This window comes from Rattus norvegicus, chromosome 5 (assembly GCF_021556685.1).
Source record: "Rattus norvegicus strain SHRSP/BbbUtx chromosome 5, alternate assembly SHRSP_T2T, whole genome shotgun sequence".
NCBI lineage: Eukaryota > Metazoa > Chordata > Mammalia > Rodentia > Muridae > Rattus > Rattus norvegicus.
Genome location: NC_141538.1, coordinates 162765287 through 162789575, shown reverse-complemented (window position 1 = coordinate 162789575; position 24289 = coordinate 162765287). Strand labels below are relative to the sequence as shown.

Sequence of the window (24289 nt, the reverse complement as noted above, 5' to 3'; positions counted from 1 at the left end):
AGGGAAGCCCCATGTCTGGAGAGGCCTGGTCACACCTCTCTCCCTCCCTCCCTCCCCTCTCTCTCTTGGACTGGGCTGCAGTTCCTCTCCTGCTCTCTATAGACCCCAAGGCAGACTTCTCTCTCAAAAGATGGGGCTTTGAGGTTGGGACAGGCTCCTTCCCAGCTCCCTCCCTCCCTCCCAAGCATGTGAACAAAGGAAGCTTCGAAAGCCACCTCTTTATTTCGCATTCCTGCCGCGTGACCAGTTTGCATGAGCTGGGAATGAGAGGGTTGTGGAGGGAAAGGCAGAGTGTCTGGGGGCAGACTCTCCTGGAAATAGTAGATGCACACTGCTCAGGCAGGTTAGACTGGAGAAGCAATTTCACGATAAACCCTACAGAATGAGAAATGTACAAAGTTGTTGGGTGGCTGCTGGCCTCTTGCCTCCCCATGGGGGTCAGGGTTACACCCATCAGTCCTGCACAAAGGTCCTGGAGTTGACCTGGGGAGCTGCAAAATCTTCCCTGGGGGACAAGAACAGTCTTGCTCACCCAGCAGATGTGCCAACGAATAGGCACATGGGTGTGTGCCCAGTTGCTGTGGTTTCCCCCTCAGGTTCCATAGCTCCTCAGGTGTGTCTTCCTCCTGCCTCTATGTCCTCCCCTTAAAGGTGTTCATACAGGTGTAAGTCCCCGAGAACCTGTGGATCTCCTCCAGGGCAGCCTGCGGGAGTATGCTGAGGAGAGAGGAGAAGATCGTCAGTGGTAGCAGTGACAAACGGTAATAGACAACTGGCTCCCCTTCTCAAAATACCCCCTGAACCCTGAGAATCAGCACTTTCACTAGGTAAAGGGCCAAGCATAGGAACAGACAGGGCTGCACTGTCAGCATCCAGTGTGCTTTCAAGGTACCGTGGATTAATAAATAATCTGAAGAGTGGCTTTATTGCTGAAGTAAACTCTCTGGTCACACTTGCTCTGGCCTCTATGGGGAACTGTCCATGATGTCATAAGGCTGCAGGAAAGTCCTTGCCAGATGCTACACCGTACTAAGCTTCCAGAACTCCAATAGACACACAGGTCTGTTGTTTTTAGTCTTTTTTATTTTTAAGTATGTGGACATATGTGTGCCTGTTGTACACTTGAGTAAAGTTGCTCACTGAGACCAGAAGATGGTACTGAATCCCCTGAAGCCAGACTTGACAGGAAGTTGTGGGCTGTTTGATGCGGGTGCTGGGAACTGAATTCTGGTGTTGTGCAAGAACAGCAAGTGCTCTTAACCATCAGCCATGTCTCCAGCCCTCCTTTAAAGAAACCAATCAGTCTCTCTCTGCATATGAGTGAGTGTGCATTCACCTGTTGCGGTGCACGGATGAAGGTCAGATATGGGTGTTGGGGATCAAATCGAGATCGTCATGCTTACACACCAAGCATGTAGCCATCTAAGCCAACTACCCAGTCTGGTACCTACTCCCGTAGAGGATCCCTCAGGCAGTCAAGAGAGCAATCTTAGATTGCCCTCTCCCCTGTTCTCTACTCTCTACCCTCTGCTTGCACAAAGGCTAGTCAGGGTGGAAGATAAAGAGCCAGTTGTCACCGTTCCCTTAGTGTCAATGTTCCATGTCACATAGCCAATGGCTGGGCTTTCCTGGGAGTCGATTTCTGATAACAACAGGGTGACCCTCAGACAAAGTGGCTGTACTGGGACCAGAGGCATGGCTGCGAGGATACAGCTCTCCCTGTACTGAGGGTTGTGATGAGACTGCCATATACACTACCCCTTCAGTATGGGACCCAGGCATAAAGTCTTGCTGTGCTAAGTCTGAACGGTTCTAGGTTGAAGTCAGTGCTGAAAAAAAACTCTAGAGAAAATATCTCCATTATGAAGCCCGCCTTCCCAGGTGGTCTACCCTGGAAAACTCCACGTCTAGAGCTATGACATGTCTCCAAATTTCATGCTGTTGGCATGAAGACCCTTGTTCTCTGAGCTACCTGGGAGCTGGGGCTATGCCTGATAGTTTATAGAGTAGTATTTCTTAAAAATGTGGTCTAGGAATTCTTGGGGGGGGGTACCTGAGATCTCTTCTGGATATTTATAAATACACTGCAGAGTAGACACTCTCTCTCTCTCTCTCTCTCTCTCTCCCTTCCTTTCCTTCTTCCTTCCTTCCTCTCTCCCCTCTTCCCCCTAAGAGGAAGGTCTTACAGCACCCAGCCTAGCCTCAAATCTACTATGCAGCTAAGGATAAATGTCACACTTCTAATCTCCTGCCTCTCCCTCTCACATGCTGGTATGATAGGCAGGAACCACCACATCTGGTTTATGCAGCATCAAGAACTGATTCTAGGCCTTCACACAAGCTAGACAAGCTCTCCGTCAACAGAATCACATCCCAGCTCTTCCTTTTTATTCTCTCTTCACATGCAGTGCAGTTTCCCAGAGGTTTTGCTACAGGGACTATCCCAATCCACTGAAATAAAGAGCAGATGGAAGAATCTAGTTGTTGGGGAGTGGGGATTTAGCTCAGTGCTAGAGCGCTTGCCTAGAAAACGCAAGGCCCTGGATTCGGTCCCCACCGAAAAAAAAAAAAAAAAAAAAAAAAAAGACAAAAAAAAAAAAAAAAGAATCTAGTTGTTTCAGATGAAACCAGACAATGGAGAGACTTGCAGAAACACAATCCAGCGTCCCTCTTAACTACTTGTCTGTGTTATTTTAGAAAATATAGTTATTTGTCATAAAAATATATTTATGAGTTGAGGCTAGATTGGGATACTTCGTGAAATCCTGTCTGAAAAGACTATAAAGGCAAACAAACAAATAAAACACTTATGATAATTTAATAGTTCTGGTTACTGCTCTTTATTAATGAGAAAGATTATAAATAGAAACTGATGTGTAAATCCAACATCCCCTCTCAGTTCTAATTTCTAATGCAGTTAAGTCGTGATAGGTAAAACTCACACAAACAAGAGATGTTTGGATCCCTCAATAATTTTTAAACCAGGCATGGTAGTGCATGCTTATAATCCCAGGACGAGAGAGACAGGAGAATTTCAAGTTCAAGGCCAACCTAAGCTTCTTTGTATTGTGTTCCAGGTAAGCCTGAGTTGCAATGGGCTCTGCCTCAAAGATGAAAGAAAGAAAGAAAGAAGGAAAGAAAGAAAGAAAGAAAGAAGCGCAAGGCCCTGGGTTCGGTCCCCAGCTCCGAAAAAAAGAACCAAAAAAAAAAAAAAAAAGAAAGAAAGAAGGAAGGAAGGAAGGAAGGAAGGAAGGAAGGAAAGAAAAAAGAAAGAACAGACGAACGAGGCAAACAAATCATTCACAGAGATCCTTAGATCAACAAGTCTGCCCTACTTACTGGTCAGTACAATCAGAGGTGTCATTCACTCCTCAACTTCCCGCTCCAAGCAGACATGACTAATCGATCTCACATTTACATTCTCCTGCCTATTGCCTTTTCCCCAACCTTCTGGCCCCAGCAGACATGACTAATCGATCTCACATTCACATTCTCCGGCCTATTGCCTTTTCCCCCACTAGGGCCCACTGAAGTTAAGGAAAAAGTTGGGCCTGAACCTGACGAAGAGCTATCTCTCCCCAATCCCATACCTTTTCAAGATAATGAGGATATTCATGGTCCATGGGAGCAAGAGAAGGGCCTGGTTTTGTTGCACAGCTTCCACTGTCCTCCGGGCTACTGTCTCTGGCTTCAATGGCGGGAAGAGGTTGGGAAACCTGAAGGCAGGAAAATACTGGTTTCTCCTGGAGAAGTTGACCCTTCTGCTGGGCATGTTGGTGAGTGGCTCATGTTTCTGAGGGCATTATTTTGGATCTTCTGTGTGAGGAACTCGAGACTGTGCGATTCTCTCCCAGTCCACTCCTGTTAGAGACCCATGTTCCCTCGATCTTGCGCTACCCATCCCCACCACCTGAGTGGAGTGTGCCCACTAGCAGATAGTATCTCTGACAGAGTCATAGAACTAGAGTCCACCCTGCTGGGCTCATTCTTCAACGCTCTCCAGGCCTCCTGGCACACTGGACTCCTGCCACATTCCGCAGCATAGGTCATCTTTCCGCCTTTCTTACTGTACCTCTTTCCTACCAGTCATCTTTATGGCCTGCTCACTCCTAGTTCTTCTGCGGAGAGACCCCATCCTTTCACATGGCTGGGTAGCCTCTGCTCTTATGTTCTTCTACTCGCCTAACCACATCAACTGAACCTAGACTGACCTTGTATGTTAAGTTCTCCCTTGTCAATGGTCCATCTCCCTATCAGATTAGAAGCCCTCTGAGGGTAGAGGCCTAGTGAATCTCGATGCCTGTTGCATCATCAGCATCTAGTAGTACCTAGATACAGTAGGGGCTCAATAAATACTTGCTATTTTGCCCCACTCCTCTGCTGGGCCTTTCTGCTAGGGAGGTACTCAGCCTGTTGGTTCGCTAACCAGTCGGTCACTTACAAAGTGTCTCTCCATGGGACTCCCAGATGAACAGGTGATCAGATACTTGAACAATGGGGGTTTCCCATGCTTGTTCAAAGGCATCTGATCCCAGACTCATACCATAATAATTCCCTGAGTATCGGGCCCATGCACAAATATTCTCTGTAATTTATGGATAAGGAAACAGGCAGAGGAAAGCAGTGGCAAATACTAGCCACTATTCCAATGTTTCTGTTCTTGGCCGTCTTCATTCTGAAGGTACATGCTGCTAGCCCTGACCTCTGTCCCTCACAGGGCTCTGGTACCATTAAGATTAAGGGTTGTGAGTCATCAGGTTTGATGCCATTCCTGAGCAAGGGGCAAGCTCAAAGGCTGTAACCCTCCTATACCTTTTCAGTTGTGTGACAAGTGTGGCTTTGGGGTGTGTGTGTGTGTGTGTGTGTGTGTGTACACACGTGGGTGTGTGGGTATGAGTGTTTATGTGTGTGGAGGAAAATAATATGGGCAGAATGTGTGTGGAGGGCAGAGGTCAACTTTCAGTATTGTTTCTCAGGCGTCATACACACTGTTTTATGGCCTGGGTCACTTAATGGCCTGAAGCTTGCAACTTGGATAGCCTGAATGGCCAACCAGCCCTAGGGATTTGCCTATATCTGCCTCCACAGTGCTGGGATGACAAGTGTATGCTACCTTGGCCTGGATTTTTATAAATGTGAATTCTAGAGAACAAACTCAGGTCATACTTTGATGACTAGATTTTCTTCACAGGCCAAGATAGCAATTCCTGGAGCCCCATAAACCTGCAGCCTAGGTTTTCTAGAGAAGGGCATGCTGATGTAGTTCACTACAACGTCAGTCACAGAATAGCATATCTGCAGCCTCCAGCCTTTCCCTGTGTCCATTACTGTCTTTTGGGAGAGGGGAGACAGCACAGCAAGGCCCAGCTGTCTGGGCTTTGGGGGACCCTTCCTGGTAAAACCCCTGCAGAAGAACCCAATGGAGAGGCCTCAAACCTGTTAAGATTTCCCTCTTTCTCTCCATGGTGACTGGGATGAAAACAGAGGATTCTGGGACGTAGGCAGAAGAAGCCTGCTCATCTGGCCCAATTCCAGCTGTATGGCCTCATACTGATGATGTCTCTCTGACACTCAGTTCCCTAACTGTGAAATGGGTTTACAGCTTATTTTCAAGGAATGGCTAGAATACAGAATAAGTCAGTAAATATAAAAACAATGGTAGTCTCTGATACAGTGAATCTTGCTGGATGGATGGTCCTATCCCAATCAACTGTTAAGACGGCCACAGGACAAAACAACGGCTCTTCTATTTTCCTTTTTCTTTCAATAAAGAGGAGTTGATTAAAGCATACGTAGGTCTTCCAGAAGACCCTTGGCTGTCACTTGCATAGCTACAGGTAGCTTGCTAGTATACACCTAATGTTCACCTAGTGCTCATAAGCAGGCAGAGCCAGTCAGCTCCACCCAGGCTCTTCCCCAACCCGTGAAGTTGGCAATTACTGTAAACAAAAACATAAACAGGGAAACTGAGGCACAGAAAAGTCAAGTCACGAGCTAGGAGTTACAGAGAACTGGGATTTGATTCCAGGACATCAGTACAGTCACTAGTATAACCTCCTTGAAATTCAGAATGAGTGATGGTTTGTTTGCATGCTAGGTAGAACTGTCTACTTCTGGACACACCCTAAAGAGACTGTCTTCTAGCAAAACTCGTCAAGACCATGTTTAGTCTTGGAAAAATAACAACAGCTGGGTGTGGCAGGACACTGCTCTAATCCCAAGCACTCATGAGGCCGAGGCAGAGAATCACCACAAGTTGAAGGCCATCATGGGCTACAGATGAGACCCTGTCTCAAAAAGTAAGATAACAGGGGAGACATCTCTTTTATGAGGAACTTGTGTGAGCTAGGGTTTGTGCTAGGGACGATAGGTTCATTATTATCTCTCACTTTACCAGCAATCTATCTGGTAAATTACTATTCCTGCCATTTAACAGATAAGCAAAGCACAGCTCTGAGAGGCAATAAATCTTCCCCTAAATTGGGTGTGTGGTGTGTGATGTGTACCGATACAATGTTCAGTATCAGTGCCATAATGTCAGTCATCACCCAATTTTACAGACTGGCAATGAAGCCTGGTATCACATTACAGCACATTACAGCAAGCGACAGCATGATGCCTCCCCAGGCAGACACTCGAGCATGAACACTAAGCCCAAGTGGGCCTTGGGATTTCTTCAGATGAGGCTATAATTTCCATTTATTAATTTAAAAAGTTATTGGTGTGTGTGTGTGTGTGTGTGTGTGTGTTATGATTGTGTGCATGCTGTGTATATGTGTAAGTGGGCATGTGCCTCCGAATGCATGTGGTGGTCAGAAGGAACCTTGCTGGAGTCAGTTCTCACCTTCCACCATTTGGGTCTCAGGGATCAAACTCAGATGGTCAGGCTTGGCAGCAAGCTCCTTTACCCACCAAACCACCTCGCCTGTCTTGGCTCTATAATTAAGGCTCACATCTTCAGCTCATAGCTCAATTAACTTTTGCTTGTCTAACCACCGCCACACAGTTCCCTAGCTCTAGACTACCGATCCTGTCTCTAGCACCATTGTTTTGCCTGATCCAGAATGCCGTGCGCATGAGACCGTGCAGAATGTGATCACATGGCTTCTTTCACTCGGGATTATGGGTATGGGCTTTGTTATGCAGGTCATATGTGAATATTCATTTCCCTTCTTGTTGTTGGGTAGTGATGCCCATTCAGTTTTGTGTGAGCCCCTATACTAAGAAGTAGGGTCCTGAATGTGGGTAGCGGGTCTTGGATTGAACAAAATGGAGAAAGGGAGCCGAACACCAGCATCCAGCTCTCTCTGCTTATTGACTGTGAATGCAGTGTGACCAGCTGCCTCATTGCTACTGCTGCCATGACTTTCTACCAGGACAGACTGTAACCTCAACAAACCCTTCCTTCCTTAAATTACCTTGGTCAGGCACTTTGTTACAGTAGCAGAAAAGTAGCTGATACAGTGCAGTCATATCCCATTGCCTTGGGAGTGGAAAATGAGGTCTGAGAGTGCGAGGCCAAGGCCAAGGGACTCTGGGGGCTTCTTCCTGTGAAGACCACTGGCTGGGTTGATTCAGGAGGGGTGGCTGGTCTCTCCCACTGACCTGACTCTCATGCCCTGAAACATCTCGGTGCTGGTGTGAAAGGGTAGAACGGTGGTGGCGCTGACACCCGGACAGTCCAACAGCCCCAAGGTCAGGCTCTCCATGAAGGCGAAGGCTGATGCTTTTGATGTGCAGTAGTCAATGGCGCCAGGGATGGCCGACAGTGCAAGCACAGAATTGAGGCACACAATATGGCCGTTCTGGAGCTCCAGCATACGTGGCAAGAAGGCCTTGGTGGTCTGAGGGTAGATAGCAGGGGTCAGTTTGGAGTGGTACAGCTTCTGCCAAGCCCTGTACCCTTGTACTGTGGAGAACAGCCTATTCTGGATGCATAGTTACTCTAGTGACACTCTTCAATCACTGAGACCTCCCACTGCAGAACACTAGGTTAGCCAGTCAGAAGTTCCTATGTCTCCCTGCCAGTCATTTCTTTTATCTAGTTATTTTGCTGTGGAACATCCTTGCTACCATGATCCTCAGTCCTACTGAGCCTCTCTTTCTCTCTACCTCACACAGGCTTCCTGCATTGCCTATGGCTGGCTCTGGGCCAGAAAAACTCTTACCCAGAATTGGCCCAGGGTGTTGACATGCTGGGACTTGAGGAGGGCATCATCATCGCTGTCCATCAAGCTTTTCCCATGGACCACAGCAGCATTGTTCACCAGGATGGTGATGTCACCCACCTGTGGGCAAGAGGGGGCTGTGGAGCCGTGAGGGCAGCCAGTCCCTGTGGGCTGTACCTGGAGGGGCACAGACCAGGCTCCGCAACCACCAGCCACATGGCCTTTCTGAGCATCAGTCTTGTTTATAAATGGCGCTGGTGCCATACCAGCTGTGTCTGAGGATTAGAAATAGTTTATGGTACATACTATACCCAGAACATAGCATATTTATAATAAATGAGGTTATGGTCACATAAAAATGGTTAATGTTACCATGAGTGGGATGTGTAACAGGGTGAAGTCTTTTTCTCTATTAGCATTTAGTCGTCTACCCAGCCCAAATGTCTTGGATTATGGAAAAGGTTTTCCCAGAATGCAATGGGACACTTGCTCCTCTTGGTCTCAGAGAGAAACTAACAGTGTCTAAGTATCCAAGGGACCACAGAGGGCCTACTCTTACTGTGCTATTAATGTCAGTCTCTGACCACGTAACTTGGACTAGCTTCATGGAAAGTACACAAAAGGTGCCCTGTATAAAGCCAGTCCGTCATGACACCATTCCCGCCCAGACCATATGAATTCAGTGTGCTGGGGCCAGACTTGCCAGGCTACTAACCTTCTCTCGGACAGCTTTGGCCATCTGGTATACCTCTTCCCGGTTGCCCACATCACAGATGAAGTAGTGGCACTCTGTGCCCATCTGCCGAATCTCCTCTGTTGTCTCCTTCAGGCACTTCTCAGTCCGGCCCCAGAGAACAATCTGGAAGGAGAGAAAACTAGCATGGAATAGGTGGCTCTGAAATTGGTGGTACAGATGATTGAGACAATGACTGTTGCCAGGAATTTAGAATTTTAATAGTCTTTAAAATGCTGGTTACCTTGATTCCATCTAAAAGTGAACTGCCCAAAGCAAATCAACTGTATTATTAGTGTTATTATTACCATTTTTGTTGTTGTTCTTGTTTGTGTATGTTGAGTGTACCACAGTGCTTGCCAGTCCATGGGTGGAGGTTAGAGGTCAATTTTTAAGAGTTGATTTTCTCCTTCTGTTGTGCGTTTGGGTATCAAACTTAGGTTGCCAGGACTGTTTTCACCTGCTACACCATTGTGCTTGCTGTCTTTCTTTGGGTTTCTATCACAGTGATAAATCACCACAACCAAAAGCAATTTGGGGAGGGAAGGGTTTATTTAGCTAAAACTTCCAGGTTACTAACAGTCCATTACTAAGGGAAATCAGGACAGGAACTCGTTCAGGGCAGGAACCTGGAGGCAGGAGCTGAGGCAGAGGCTATGGATGCGTGCTGTTTATTGGCTTGCTCTGCCTGCTTTCTTACAGAACTCAGGACTGCTGGCACAGAGGCGGTAGAACCCCCAATGGGCTGGGTTTCTCCCCATCAATCACTAATGAAGAAAATGTTCTATAGGCTTATGTACAGCCCAATCATATGAAGGCATTTGCTCAGCTGAGTTCCTCCTCTCAGATGACTCTAGCTTGTATCGAGTTGACATAAAACCAGCAACCACACTGGCTAACAATAAGTTTTCTTTTTTACTTTTATGTATATGTCTATGTGCCTGTGCATGGGTGTGTGCACATGGGTGCAGGATCCAAGAGAGACCAGAAGAGGGTGTCAGAGCTCCCTGGAGCTGGAGTTACTCGATCTGGGTACTAGGAAGAGAACTCAGGTTCTCTGGAAGAAACAGCAAGTGCTCTTAACCATTGAGCTATGTCTCCTGCCCCAACAAGATTTTAAGAGGGATATCCCCTACTCTTAAGAGAGCCAGCTGTTTCTGAGCACACTTATGAACAGTCTGTTGGTGTGTGAAGATCAAGCCTTTCTGACATATTTTTCCCAGCAGGACACCTCCTGCCAGCCCAGTTCTAGCCTTTTACTTGATTCTTAGAGGCAATATTCCAGGATGTGTTCTGTCAGAAACCAGCTAGTCTTCTCACCAATTAAGTTTGGAGCTGTGATTATTCCCACCAGCCACTAGGAAGGATGGGGGGGGGGTCACATTCTTCTTCCACAAGGCCTTGGAGGGCTTCCGCCTCCCTGTGGTCACACTGGGAAGGAAGGATGCAAGGACAGACAGGAAACCAACAGTGAGACTCCTGCTGAGAAGCAAGGGCTTCCTTAGCCATCAGGTGACAAGTGAAGGAGTTACCTAGTGACCTTGATGGGACCTGTAAGCGGGGTGCTAAAGGAGATGTATGAATGGTCCACAAAAGACTGGGAATTGAAGCCTGGCTAGTATTCAGTCTAGATCTGAAGGAGAACAGCACATCTTCCCCTACAAAAGAGCCCAGGTTTGGGTGCCTGGGGAGCTAGCTACACTGAGATGCAGATTTTTGATACAGAGATAGAGGTAGGGAACACCACAATTCAGGAAAATCAGCATAAGAGAAGCAAGTCTCCAGCAAGAGTCTGTGTTTCTTTCTTTTCTATACATTTATTTTAATTTTATATGTATGTGTGTGTGTGCCTGATGTATGCATGCGTACCACATGCAAACAAGTACCTGTGTAGGCCAGAAGAACATGTGATCCTCTAGAACTGGTTAAAACTGTTTGGGAAGCACCAGGTGGGTGCTAGGAACTAAACCCACTCCTCTGCAAGAGCAGCAAGTGCGCTTAAGTCCTGAGCCATCTCTTTAGCCACAGATCTATGTTTCTTTTCTCTTTAAAAGCACCGACAAGGGGCTGGATGTCATTATGAACTCCCGTGGTTTTCTTAGAACAAAGCAGAAGGAGCCTGGCTGCTCCATGACTCTAGAGGAATATGTTGCTCCTGGTTCTTGGTTATTCAGAGACAGCCAGTTGCCATGGTCTGCTCCAGTGTCTAACGTGTGCCATGATCTGCTCAGAATGTTTGCAATCAGGAACTAAGGAGACCAGCCCTGTCATCTGGGCTGGAAGATGGCCCAGGGAGATAGCGGTGGTCAGGCATGTTGGGTGAAGGTCTGTGCACACTGTCTCCCGAAAACAGGCAATAGCCACCATCAGAAACCCGGTCCTCTTGAGGTCGCCCCTTGTGTGCTGGCAGAGTGGCTCTACCTCTCTCCCTGGTACCTTGGCTAAGTGTCTCTGTGAACCTTGAGTCCCTAGGATCCAATTCTGTTCTGTTCATTTTAGTATCTCAGTGCCTACTGAGCCACATGTTGCCTGTTTGATGAATGACAGGGCCAAAACTGGGATACTGTAGGTGGGTATTAAACTACCCCTCGAAGCTGAAAGACCCTCTGTGGCTGCCCTATTAGCAGTCACAGAACCTTCCATAAGTAAGTCTGTGTGAACCAGTGAGGCATAGGGTTTCCTAGAGCACCCTCAACCCAGCATGTGCAGACAAGGAGCTAGCCATGGTGCTGGGCAAAGATGAGTGCCGGGGGGAAGCTGCATCCCTCGGAGCAAATCTCCGAATATGGTGTTTGTGTGTCTGGGTCTGGGAGTGCTAGTACTTCTGAACCTGACCGAACGTGCACCTGTGTGTCCATAAGTCCATGCATGCATTTGCGTGACTGTGAATGTATGTGTGTCTGAGTGTTCATGTGTATCTGAGAGTGTGCATCTGTGGCTTCATATCTGTGGGCGTCTACGTCTGTGAGCATGCCTTGTGTGTATGCATCTGTGAACATGTGTCTATAAGCCTGCATCTCTGCTGGATGCGAGCAGAGAGAGGTGCGTGTCTATGAACATGTACAGCCCTATGTGCCTGTGCCCTCAGGTCCTCTGGTGGATGCATATGGTCTTTGGATAGGACACACTATGTCCATCTGTCCTCACAACTACTTCAGCTTCCTCTTAAATTTCCTGGCTGACCAGCTGGCAAGGTCAGGTTAGACTAAGCTTATAAAGTCAGGATTGGGGTCTTCACACCTCTTGGCCTCCAGTCTCCTGTGCAGTTAAACAGTGGGCTTCAAACAGTGAGCTTCTGCTCTTTTCCCCTCTCAGGGCAGGTGAGCAGAAGGAGGAAGGAAAGGTCTTGACCCCTGGTGTGGGCTACCAACAGTGCCTGCCCTGCTTTGCTTTACTTGCCAGTGTCAGCAGCTGAAGCTCTTCTCCGCTAGAGATGTATATTACCTATACTTGGGAATCGGGGCTCAATTATTAAGTCAGGTATCCAAAGATACACCTGCTGTGCGGTGGGGGCAGGATCTGAACCCAGAGTCTACCCTCTGCAGGTTAAGTATGAAAGACCTAAAATCCCACTCCAAATCTGTCATTGCTGGTGCTCGTTCCTGCCTAGGAAGCCCTCCTTGTTGTCTCATCCAGACTGATGTCTCTACCACAACCTCATCCACCTATCTGCCAGGGCCAGAGAACCCACTATGGGTGGCTACTGAGCCCAGGGCTAGGACCTAGGGGAACAAAAGATACGCAGTTCCCACCTCAGGAACCCATTCCTGTAAGGAAGGTTGAATGATCAAGGATCAGTCACAACCAGGGGGTCAGAGGAGGAAGAATAAACAAAAGGACCCATGGGGATCCCAGGAGCCAGCCGAACTGACTATTCACAGGGAAGGAATAGTCAGAGAAGCCTAAGCATCTTATCCGAGGCCACACACACAGAGTGACAGAGCTGGTGTTTGAACATCACTGTTATGTGGCTCCAAGCATAGGTAGTCAGTGACAACTGCTATTCACTGTCCTAATCTCAATCCCCAGTAGTATTGAAGACAAAGTAAAGCCTTGTACGTTTCCTCTCAAATCCCTGGCAGGGGACTCAGCACAGTGCTGGTGCCTGCTGGGTGTCCTGCAGGCTTGCTCTGCTGGGATTCTTCTGGGGATGAAGGATAGACAGGTCACAGTATCATCCTCGACATCCTCGCTAGTCACTTAAGGGTCAACAGGTCAAGGAAGCAAGCAGCCTCAGATGGACACTGGGGGAAGGGTCAGATCTCTCTGCCACTCAGTTCTTTATGTCTGTTTATGGGAAACATCTCTAAAGAACAAGGTGGCTTTGGTCTTAAAAATCAGGGGCTGGTGAGATGGCTCAGTGCTTGTCACCAAGTTTGATGATTAGAGTTCGATCTCTGGGACTCAAGTGGCAGAGGGAGAAACTGACTACTCTAAGTTGTCCTCTGACTTCCTCACTCCTGATGTGTCACCCACTCCAAACCTTAAGGAAAAATCAACAACAGTAGCAACATCAACAACAACCGGGAACGTAGGTGTAATAGTACACACCTATAATTGAAGTATAAGGGGCTGAAGTGGGAGGTCGGCCAGTTCAAGACCAAACTGGGCTACACAGAAGGACCCTGTCTCAAAGCAACACGGGCACCAATAAGAACAGAGGCATAATATAAAACTTCCCCATTGTAACTCAGCATCAATAACCCCTGTTTAGCTTTAGTGCTCCTTGATACCTCTTTTTAAAAGAATAGCTTACTTATTTTTTATTTTATGAACACTGGTAGTATGCCTGTGAGGGTGTCAGATCCCCTGGAACTGGAAACACAGACAGTTGTGAGCTGCCATGCGGTTGCTGGGAATTGAGCCCAGGTCCTCTGGTAGAACAGCCAGTGCTCTTAACTGCTGAGCCATTTCTCCAACCCCTCATTAATACCTCTTTAGGGCCTCTACCCATGATGAGGTAGCTATTTGTTATCTCTCTTCATTGTTTTTCTCTAAAACATTGCAAACTCCTATTCATTCTGCAGAGCCGTGCCTGACTGCCCCTAGTTCTGAAGCCTCTCCAGCCTCCCCTTCCACCCTTCCTACAACACTCGGTAACAGCTAATATTAACAGATACCTCACCGTGGCCCAGGCCCTGTGTCAAGTACACGGAATGCCCTCTTTCATGCCGACATGGTGTGGGTGGACATGTTACTCCCCGCACAATAGGTCTCAGACAGATAAAGTGACTTGCCCAGGGTCACGCCTCTCCTATCTGTACAGCTGTATGACTCAGAAACTCCGCTCCTCCCTGCTAAGACTAGCCCTTGTTTTGTGCTTCCACTGGCAGACAGATGAGTGTGTCGACCATTTGGAAGCCCTTTGCCTTGGCTCAGAGTCATTCAGGCATTCATTCATCTTGTGAATCCAGCACTGCTCATGGTCAGCTGACCCAGTCACGTGGTGCTGGCCCTTCTAGAAAAGTCTGCTGATTCTAGGACACTGGTATTCCTCCCTACTCACCCCTTTCTTCCAAATCCAGGGAGATACCCAAGAGATTGACTGCATGTGTGGCAGGAGTGTGGAGGGTGAGACGGGGCATCCCACCAGTGACATGAGCAGGTAATCTCAGGTCCAAGACTTGACAGGCCAAGGAGCTCATGGTCCATGAATGCTGTGACTTATAGTTGGACTGATGATATTGGCCTTGTAGACAGAAGGAAAATGCCAAGCAGAGACACCAAGCATGTTAGGCAGGGCAGCAGAATGGGTTAGAGAGCTTTGGGAGGGGTATGGCTTCTTGCTCCCACACCCAACACAGCAGATAGGTGATAGGGTGATGCTAATTAAGAGCCATGCTTGTGGCTGTGTGAGAGTGAGCTTGGGAATTTCAGTCTACTTTACAGTCAGAGCTAGGGTGGTCCTGAACAAAAAGGGATGGGTGCAACCCTGGGGGGACTACCTGTGGTGTCTGAGACATGAACATGGCACACTCTATCTGTCTGTCTGTCTGTCTGTCTGTCTGTCTGTCTGTCTGTCTGTCTATCTTGGTGGTACCAGGGATTGAACTCTGGACCCAGCACATGCTAGATAAATATTCTGCCAGTGAGCTGTAATCCTCCAACCATTCCTCTTTATAAAAACATTTTGAGACAGGGTTTAATGTTGGCCACACTGGCCTTGAGTTGGCTCTGTAGCCCAGGCAGGCCTTGAACATAGGATTACTCTACACTGACCTCCCAAGTAGCTTACAGGTCTGGGGACAGAGCACATTTTCAAATTTAAAGATGGGAGACACTGCGGTACTCTGTCCTACTGCTCCTCGACACAGTCTTGTCTGGTTCAGAACTCTAGAACCGTAGTGGTCTCTGTCTCACCTTTCCCCCAACTTGAAAGACATCCTTTAGCCACAGCCATGGGCCAGTCAGGCAAGAGGGTCCAAGTTACCCAATTTGCAAGGTCAACTGCAGGACCTTAATGGGCAAATTTCTCTAGGAGGCTAGGTTTACAAGATGGGCTCTGGAAGTTCCTGGGAATTCTAGGGAGGAGCCTCTGGGGCTATTGAGACAGAGGAATCTTGGAAGACATATTTTAGGACCCTCTCTGCCTGCCCAGCTAGCCACAGAAGTGTCACTTTAATCAAGCTTCTAGAACTATTGCCTCCACAAACACTGGTTCAAACAGTATCTGACCTGAAGCTATAGCTCCTAACTGGCTCTGATAGGAGGCCCCTTTTCTTATGACAAGCCATACGTGGTCACTCCAGTCCTCACTCATTGCCAGCATTGTCCTGTCACCCTGGGCACACACAAGAAGCCCCTTTCTTTCCAAATGACAAGCATTCAAAGCGATGACGATGTGCCTGCTGAGCTGCCTCCTTCCCTGTGTCATTCCCCAAGGCTCCATGCACCATGCTCACAGGAGTCAGACAGGGAGGAGTGGCTACTGCATTCAGCGTACTCTGATCAGGAGGCAAGACACAGAACCTCAGATGGTCCTTCCAGCACCACCACGGACAGCTCTGGCTTTACAGGAAGTATGTGTGTGTGTGTGTGTGTGTGTGTGTGTGTGTGTGTGTGTGTGTGTGTCTGTCTGTCTGTCTGTCTGTCTGTCCCCAAGCAAGCTTGTACACTCACTCTTGTTTGGAGGTCAGAGAGTGGCAGCAGGTGTTGCCTTTTACCTGAGACAAAGGGCTCTCACAGAACCTGAAGCTCACTGATTCAGCAAGACTACCTGCTCAGCAAACCCCAGAGATCCTCTCGTCTTTATCTCCCCAGGACTGGGATTACAGGCTTGTGGTGCTGGGCCCAGATTTTTACATGGGTGCCAGGGATCCGAACTCAGGTTCTTATGGAAATACAGTAAGCACATTGCTGACTAAGCCATCTCCTGAGTCCTAGGTGGTAGTATCTTTTATGAGAAGGAGCATGTGTTTCTTCTGTTAATGGCAATGACATTAGTATTTATTTTATAATACTAATGGCCTCAGGTTTATTTTGGAATCCCATGGCCAACCCCAGGTTAGCAGTGACAAAGCTCATCCGTAAGCACCTGGCTGCAACTTGGAGCCAGGTCGCTACTTCTTCCAGGCCAGGTGCTACTTGCCTGGACTTTTGGCCCTTCAATGAGTCACCACATGTCCCAGCTGACTCTGATAACTCTAGGTAAGAGCCCACAGACATCGCTACAGGAGGAAACTGAGCGATGTCATAATTTACTCATACGCTGTCTAATTCTCAAACCTGCGTCCTTGGCCACTGCCTGCCTGTATGAACAAAGGGATCCTGTGTGCTTGTTCACTACATAGGTATCGCTAAGCAACACGTCCGGGTATTACAACACCCATGTGCCTGTCTGGATGGTCTCCCAGAGGAGGGGGGGCAGCATAATCCTGTATTTGTGTGACTCCTGCTCCTGCTGGCCAGGTGGTTACTAAGTAGGTCAGAGTGACCATCCTCATTGGCTGTGAGGATGCCCAGGCCTTGCAGGGTGGACCAAAGGGGCCAAGAAGTCATGGGCTCCTATTGATGGCAGTATAGGAAAAACAGGTGGGGGAGGGAAGCCATGGCCACCACTTCTTGGGCTTGGGCTCTTGCTTTGAGCATGTCCCTATCTTATGTCCAGCTTAGGTTCTAGAAGGAACCTAAGGGAATCTTAGGGAATCTTATATTAAATCCTCACGACAGGAAGAGTGGGAAGGTAAGTGACCTTGTGCGGTTATGTGCAAGTCCTGACAGCCAGTGTTCAAGACGGTACCCTTATTTGCAGTTATGACACAGTTAAGGCCCCCAAAGAAAGACAGTCATGTGTTAGGGTCCATGCTGGACTACCTGGACGTGTTGCTTAGTGATACCTGTGTAGTCTTCATTAGAGATGAAAGGGTTAAAGAGAGGAATCAATCTATCAGGGAATGGGTCCCAGAACGCTGATAGACTAAACTGTAGTTCTTGCCTGTTTTGTTTATTTCCCCATGAGGCAAGGTCTCACTCTGTAGCTCAGGCTGGCCTTAAACTTGGCGATCCACCTGCCTCAGCTTGTGACACCACGCCTGGCTAAGACCTGTAGTTATAAATTAGTTAGCTTGTGGTCATTTCTTGCAACTACCATAGGTGAATCCTGTTATCTCGATTTAACGGATGAGAGCAGAGACCCTGTGACATTGAGGCCAGAGAGCCACGGAGCTGTGGGCTCAGTCACCAGAACACCGGGCCTCATCGTCCACACTGCCACTTGCAGATGCCTCCTCTGTCCTCCCCAAAGATGCCTTGTAGTCCCATATAGGTTCTTTTCTCGAACTCTGCACCCAGCCCATCAGAATCCTTGCCACCTACCTTCTGAATCTAGCCACTTTAGGTCCAGCCTCCTCTCCTCAAGCAGACTGTGGCCATGGCCCCAGCTGATGCTCTCCTACCTTGCTGCTGCTTTGGGTAAAATGTCATACAACAGCCAGAGACCCTTCTAGAATCTAAGCTGGTCATTGTTATTGGATTTCATAATTCAGTAAAATTTAGTGACGGCCACGTTTTTGCTATTTGCCAGCCCTCTCAGGATATATCAGCATCCACCTGAGCAATCATTCAGCCTGGTCCTCCTACCTCAATGTGACTTTTCTGTGCCCCGTCCTTGAAGGGCATCCCATCTCCCCGTGACTGCTCTAGTGTATACTCAAGTGGCCTTCAGGAAGTCAGCCCCAATGACTGACCCCTGATCCAACCCCCATCCCTTGTTTTTTCTTTGATACAGATGTTCCTGTCTTTCCACCATAGCTCTTGAGATCCTAAAACTGCTACTTGCCAAGGGGCAGTGTTCAGCCTTGCTCAAAAACCAAGTGAGACATGACTGGGGTTTTCCTACTCCCACCAACAGGCCCTGGCCTGATTCTCACACTGGTTCTGAGTCAGCTGCTCTCTCTAGCTAGAACAAAGGCCCTTGCTTCTTTCCACAAATATCACTTATTACCACAGACAGCAAAGGGCAAGCCACTAAGGTGGAGACACACAGACTATAGTTCCTGGATGAAGCCCTGTGACCTCTACCCTAGTTCCTCCACTTGGACTTTGTGGAGCAGAAGGCCAGGGGATCTTGGCGGGTAGGAGCTGAGGAGAGAGTGGGAGACAGTATTTACCCACTCATGGCATGTTACATAGGGGCAGTATGTCCTCCCAGCCAAGTGGGATTTGAACCCAGGTAATTCAAGGAACCTATGCCAGTTGCCCCATGTGAAGTTTCAAAGCAGTACATGGATTTCAAAGGCAAGCTAATGCAGAGTTTGGACCTTTGTTCACTCATCCATGGACTGCTTACTGAGTGGTAACTGTTTATAAGGCACACTTGCCTGCTCTGGGATACAGTTGGGCATCAGTTCATCCCATTCTTGTGTTCAGTCTGCATTGGGTACGTGTGTGTGTGTGTGTGTGTGTGTGTGTAGGGCTGGGGGGAGGGGGAGGAAAGATGAAACACAATTGACCTTATAGGCTGGTGAGATAGCCCCGTGGGTCTTAATGTGCTTGCCTGGTAAGAACGAACACCAAATTTTGGACTCCCAAAGCTACACTGTAGTCCACCTATAGCACCAGCACAAGAGGCCAGGGAGAATGGCCCAGACAGCAAGTTTAGGGTTCAGCAAGAGACCTTACTTCAATACAAAACCTGAAGAGTGATTGAGGAAATCTAGGGCCTTCATATGCACATACAGGCGCGCGCACACACACACACACACACACACACACACACACACACACACACACTCAAACATACCAACACACACGCATGCACATACAACCCCCTCTAAACAAAACTCCCAATGACCGTGCAAAATAGGGGTGGCTGTTCCAGGAGGAACAGAGAGCTGCACAGGGGGCAGAGAAAGAGGGCCGATGGAAGTGGTACTAAAGGGCTAGGCTGCTGGAAATAAGGTTTCAGCAGAAACCTGAGGGGTGTGAAGGAGGGTGTCATGCAGATTATCTTGGAGAAAGAGGCAGCCGATGTATAAACAGCCCCCCTCCCCCAAGCAGGAAGGAGCTCTGGGTAATGATGGTGTGGTGATAACCACCAGAAGGAGGCCAGTGGGTCATAGCTAAACAGAGGACACCACTGAATTCTACTTTGAGTATGATAGTGAGGGTGTTGGTGAAGGTAGTATTATGAGCAGAGACGTGACAGCCTCTGGTTTGGATGTTAGAACAAGTTTTGAATCCTGGAAGGGAATTTAGGATCCAGGTTGGATAGGACTTGTTAGGAGGTTTAGTATGCTCAGGTGACTGGGAGGGGGTGATGGGAGAAGAGGCATCTAGGAGGCTTGCAGGGTTGGCTGTGGGCTTCCAGGGCAGCGACCAGGCTCACAAAGGGCTGAGGAGAAGTTGCAAAAAGAAAGCTGCCAACCAGAGCTCCATTCCTCCTGCACTGGGGAAAATGGGCTCTGCTAAGTCTGGATATCTGAGGAGAGAAAGATGTAAGTCCTCAGGTTGCTTCAACTTCTGAAAGCATGCCATTGGTGAAGCAGAGGGGAGGGGAATGGGAGGCCTACCACCTAGGTTGTAAACAGTTTCCAATAGCAGAGTAGCCCCTGTCCCTGGCATCTAACAGATACCACACTGCCTCCTTACGATTGTGTGTTCCATGCAGAGGGAGCAAGACTGGCCAGCAGGCTCACATGATGGAGACAGTAGCCAGGCACTGCACTCAGAGGACTGGCAGGAGGCTCCAGGAAGTCTTTCTGCAAGTGGAGGTGGGGTAGGGTAGGGGGGTGTTGGTGAAAGTGGGGCAGATGCGGGGGGCAAAGGGGGGGCGGTGGTAGACTGCAGTGGGTAGGCACTGGTTGGTGGGGGAGGAATTAGGTTTCCTGACTGGATGAGGAGGGGAGAAGTATGTAGGTTAGTAGAGGCTTGGGGTTGGAATACAAAGTGCAGGCAGAGGTGAGGTGGGGGGTTCTGGCTGAAGATAGGTGCAGGGGTGAGGAGTAGGAGGCTTGTATTTGGGTCCTAAATATGTGTAGGGACAAAGTAAGGGGTGAATACAGGGCTGGGGTTAGGATCTTGGGTACAAGTAGGGGGATGGTAGAGGAATAAGGGGGTGAGGTCCTGAGTGGAGATAGGGGAGGGGTGGGGGCAAGTGGCATATCCAGTACAGATGGGAAGGAGCTGGGAGACAGGAGATGGGTGCTGGGCCCAGACAGTAAAGGATTGAAGATAGATAAGGGGTATAGCTCTCTGGCCACTCAGACCTCAGGCTCTTCCTCCATGACCAGACTGGCAGCAAATACCCGATGTCATGGATGCTGCTGACTGGTGGCCGAACCCAGAGCTGCAAACGGACTACGTAGTGCCAACAGCCCCGGGACATGCAGCCTGTTAAGAGACACCAGGTTTGTTCCAGCCATATGCTTGCTTCCTTGCTCCTCAGCGAGGGCAGTCCAGCTGCACGCGCTGAAAGGATACTGCAAAAGCCACCAGACATTGCAACACGCAGCCAGTCTGCTGGCCGCTGGGTGAACTGTGCGCCACGCCACACCCCCAGCCACAGGCCCCGCCCAGCTGGAGGGCTTGCCTCTCCTGGAGCATCTCTCTGGGACTGGTAGCTTCCACTATCTGCCATCAGCCTTCCTTGTAGTAGGGACTGCAGGGGTATCCTAAACCTGTACCTTTCTCAAGGGTCCGCCAAGCTCAGGGGCAGGGCTTTAGGTCAGCTCTGGTCTTTGTCCAGTGTATTAGGACGCGTCTACTGTGGCTCCCAGTGTCTGCCGTGGCTCTGGACTTTATGGAAAGTTCATGAAGAAGGGAGTAATATTCTCCAGGTATATGTCACATTGGATGACGTTGCTCCCAGACAGACTGTTTAGCTCCTTGGCTATGCTACCGTTTGGGTGGGAAGCAGCCTGGTCAGGGTTCCCAGGAATCTATTCAGGAGTGGACAAGCTATGTGGCTGGATGAGTCACTTGGGGTCTCTGGGCTCCGTCATTTCCGGCTGGCTTCCTTGTACTGGGGAAGGTCAAAAGTGCAAGAAAATGCTTTTGGAGCAGGAAGGCTGATGAGCAGCCAGAGATGCTGGCCCTGCTTAGGGACAGCCCGGAGCTACAGAAAGCCTAGGGCATTTGCTGTGCCCACTGGCCCTCAGTCATTTTCAAGGGGAAGGTGGGGCTTCAGCCCCTTAGAGTTAAGCAGTTCTCTGTGACTCAGGAACCTTTATACTGACTTTCTTGGTGGGTCCTGAAACTCACGCTTAACCTGCTTTGTGGAGGGGAGAGAGCCTTGAAGTGATTCCACACCCGTGTGTGTGTGTGTGTGTGTGTGTGTGTGTGTGTGTGTGTGTGTGTGTGTACAAAGGCAGCGGTTGACATTAGGATATCTTCTAGGCCTCTCTACCATATTTTCTGAGGTAAAACTTTTTCACTGGACATGGATTTTACAGGCCATCAGAATCCTGGGCTCCTTTAATCATGGTGACCTTAAAGAAGGAAACCAAGTGGAGAGCCAGGTTCGATCACCTGGTCACACCAGCACTCACATCAGCAACACTCAATGCTACTGCTAAGCCATGAGCCTTCTGCCCTTCCTGGGTAGCAGGAAACAGATCTGCCATTCAAGATCTAAAATGCTCTGCAGAGATGGCTCAAAGAATAGGAGCACATATATGCATAAAATTTTCTTAAAGATTTACTTATTTTTCTTTTATGCGGATGGAGTATTTGCTTGCATATAGATATTTGTGTATGGCATATATACCATGTGCACATCTGGTACCAGAAAGTCTAGAAGAGGGCATCCGATCCCCTGGAACTGGTATTACAGACAATTGTGAGCAATCACGTGGGTGCTATGAACTGAACCTGGGTCCTCTGCAAGAGCAACAAGCGTTCTTAAGCACTGAGCCTTAATCTCTCAAAGATTAATCCATCTAAATCTCTCAAAGAAATTCTTGTGCACATATATATGCATGGTGTATTGAGGGGGCAAGTGTGCTGTAGCACGTGGACGAAGGCCAGAGGACAACTTTGCGGCATTTGTTGTTTCCTTCCAACTTTACATGGGTTCTGGGGATTGAACTCAGGTCACCAGTGTTATGCAACCATAGTCTTTATCTGTTGGGTTTCTTGCTGGTTCTGACCCGTTTTAGATATGGGCACTGAGGCCCTAGAAGCTTGCCAATCAAGAGTACAGTCAGGAACTAGTTAGGTAACCTTGGCCCTGGCAGGTGGCACCTCCAGCAGAAGTGAGAATTAAGCTGCAGTTGAGAAAGATGAACTTCCCCCATGCTACTCCAGGGCTGCTGGTTCCCAGGGAGACTTAGCTCATTAAGCATTTTATTGCCTCACCTCCAAAGGCAAGCAAGGAACTCAGAGAGCCTTAAGGTCGTTTGCTAAGGGGCCCATTTACTTTCTGAGAGGACACAGGTCACAGGCCATGGAGATGACCTTCCAGTTGACTGCTAGTGGGCTGTCAGAGCCAGGACTTGGGCATGCAGGGCTGAGAAATTCAAGAGGAAGTGGAGCATCACAGCAGGAAGGGGCTGGATCAGCACATCCTGCAGGAAGCAGGAGAGTGGAAGGGCAGCTGTGGGGCATCAGGAAGGGCAGGGCTTTTCCTGGGGACTAGCCCTATATAAGTAACCACAGAGGGAGACACCCATCCCGCCACTCAGAGAGTGCTTATTACAGGTCTCCTCTCACTGTCCTTTAACCCCGTTGTCATGCATTTCTGTGGAAAATCTTCTAGGGCTCCCCAGTGCTCCCCCAATCAAGTCCAAACTCCATCTATAGCTACCAGCTCAGGGGTTCAGCCCTTGCCTTTTCTTCACCTCTCTTGGACACTCTATTCTGGCCAGCCTGTCATCTATATTCTTTCCTAGCCATGCTTCCTAATGCCAGTGGCTACATCTACCTCATCCTTATATCTTACTTGGACCCTGCTCAGGTCATGCTCAGGATGAGGGAAGTATTTTCTTAACAGTGGGGTCAAAGATGGTGGCCACTTCCTTGCACTACCTTTCCATCAGAATCCTTGTGTTCCTAGGCTTTTGCTCTCACACTAAGGTGGCATGCAGGCAATTCCCCTGGTAGACAGCAGATGAAGAGGCTGGCCCTTTGTCACACTTGGGAAATTCCTGCAAGGTCCCTGTGTCCTCATAGAATTCCAGATGCCCTTCCCTTCCACACTCTACCCTTGTGGAGAACCTTCAGGGAGACCAGAGTGTCCTCTTTCATGGCTCAGTAGGACATAGTTAACACCCATTTGCGTTTTCCTCCCCAATGGAGAACTCTCCCCAGTGAGTCTATAGCCACTATTCTACTGCCTGCTGGGACTGTGAAATCTTCCAGTCCCAAAGACTCTGTGTGTGGCTTCTGTAACAGGTGCTGAGTGAGACAAGGCACCTACCTGATAGAGAGCCTGAGCATTAGCCCCAAATTTCTGGGAGACTGGGCTACGCATGCCCATTTCATAGATAAGAACACCAAGGCCTACACAAGAAGAGGGGAATGAATTACAGGAAACCAGCCCCCAAGGGGTCATCTTGGATCCCCTGAACTATGCACATGCTACTTTACATGGGAAAGGGGGTGAAAGGCCCGGGGAACTGAATGTGCTGACCCCTATGGTTTTCAGATGGAGAATCCTGGATTATTCAAGCTATTGCATAAAGTCACAGGCTGCCTTAAATGCAGGCAAGGAAGACTGGAGAGACAGTGTCATGGTCAACGGCTCAAACTACTCTTGCAAAGGACCTAGGTTCAGTTTGTAGCACACACATGGTGGCTCATGGTCACCTGTAACTGCAGCTCCAGGGGATCTGACACCCTATCTTTGCCTCCATGGGTACTGCCTTCAAATGCACATACCCCCTTTTTCACATACACATAGTTTAAGAGAAAATAAATTTAAGAAGCAGGCAAATGAAGGGCCGGGGCTACA

At 48.7% G+C, this 24289-nt stretch overlaps 1 protein-coding gene across 4 annotated transcripts in view; it reads right to left on the bottom strand.

The window, feature by feature from the left end:
• Positions 1-203: 203 nt before the first annotated feature.
• The window catches only part of Dhrs3 (dehydrogenase/reductase 3), a 34225-nt gene continuing 10139 nt past the window's right edge, over positions 204-24289 (bottom strand). Inside the window, exons 2-7 of one of the 4 annotated variants that reach the window (XR_015619758.1) lie at positions 8884-9027; positions 8169-8443; positions 7606-7844; positions 3591-3716; positions 533-717; positions 204-375 (exon numbers count right to left, since the gene is read on the bottom strand). Coding sequence is in view for 2 of the 4 variants with exons in the window: in XM_087549483.1 (XP_087405609.1) it covers positions 633-717; positions 3591-3716; positions 7606-7844; positions 8169-8432 (714 nt within the window). In the remaining 2 variants the exon portion in view is untranslated. Of the gene's footprint in view, positions 718-3590; positions 3717-7605; positions 7845-8168; positions 8444-8883; positions 9028-24289 lie in introns of all 4 variants that reach the window. The other 3 variants (XR_015619757.1, XM_087549483.1, NM_001037199.3) reach the window with 3 other exon arrangements.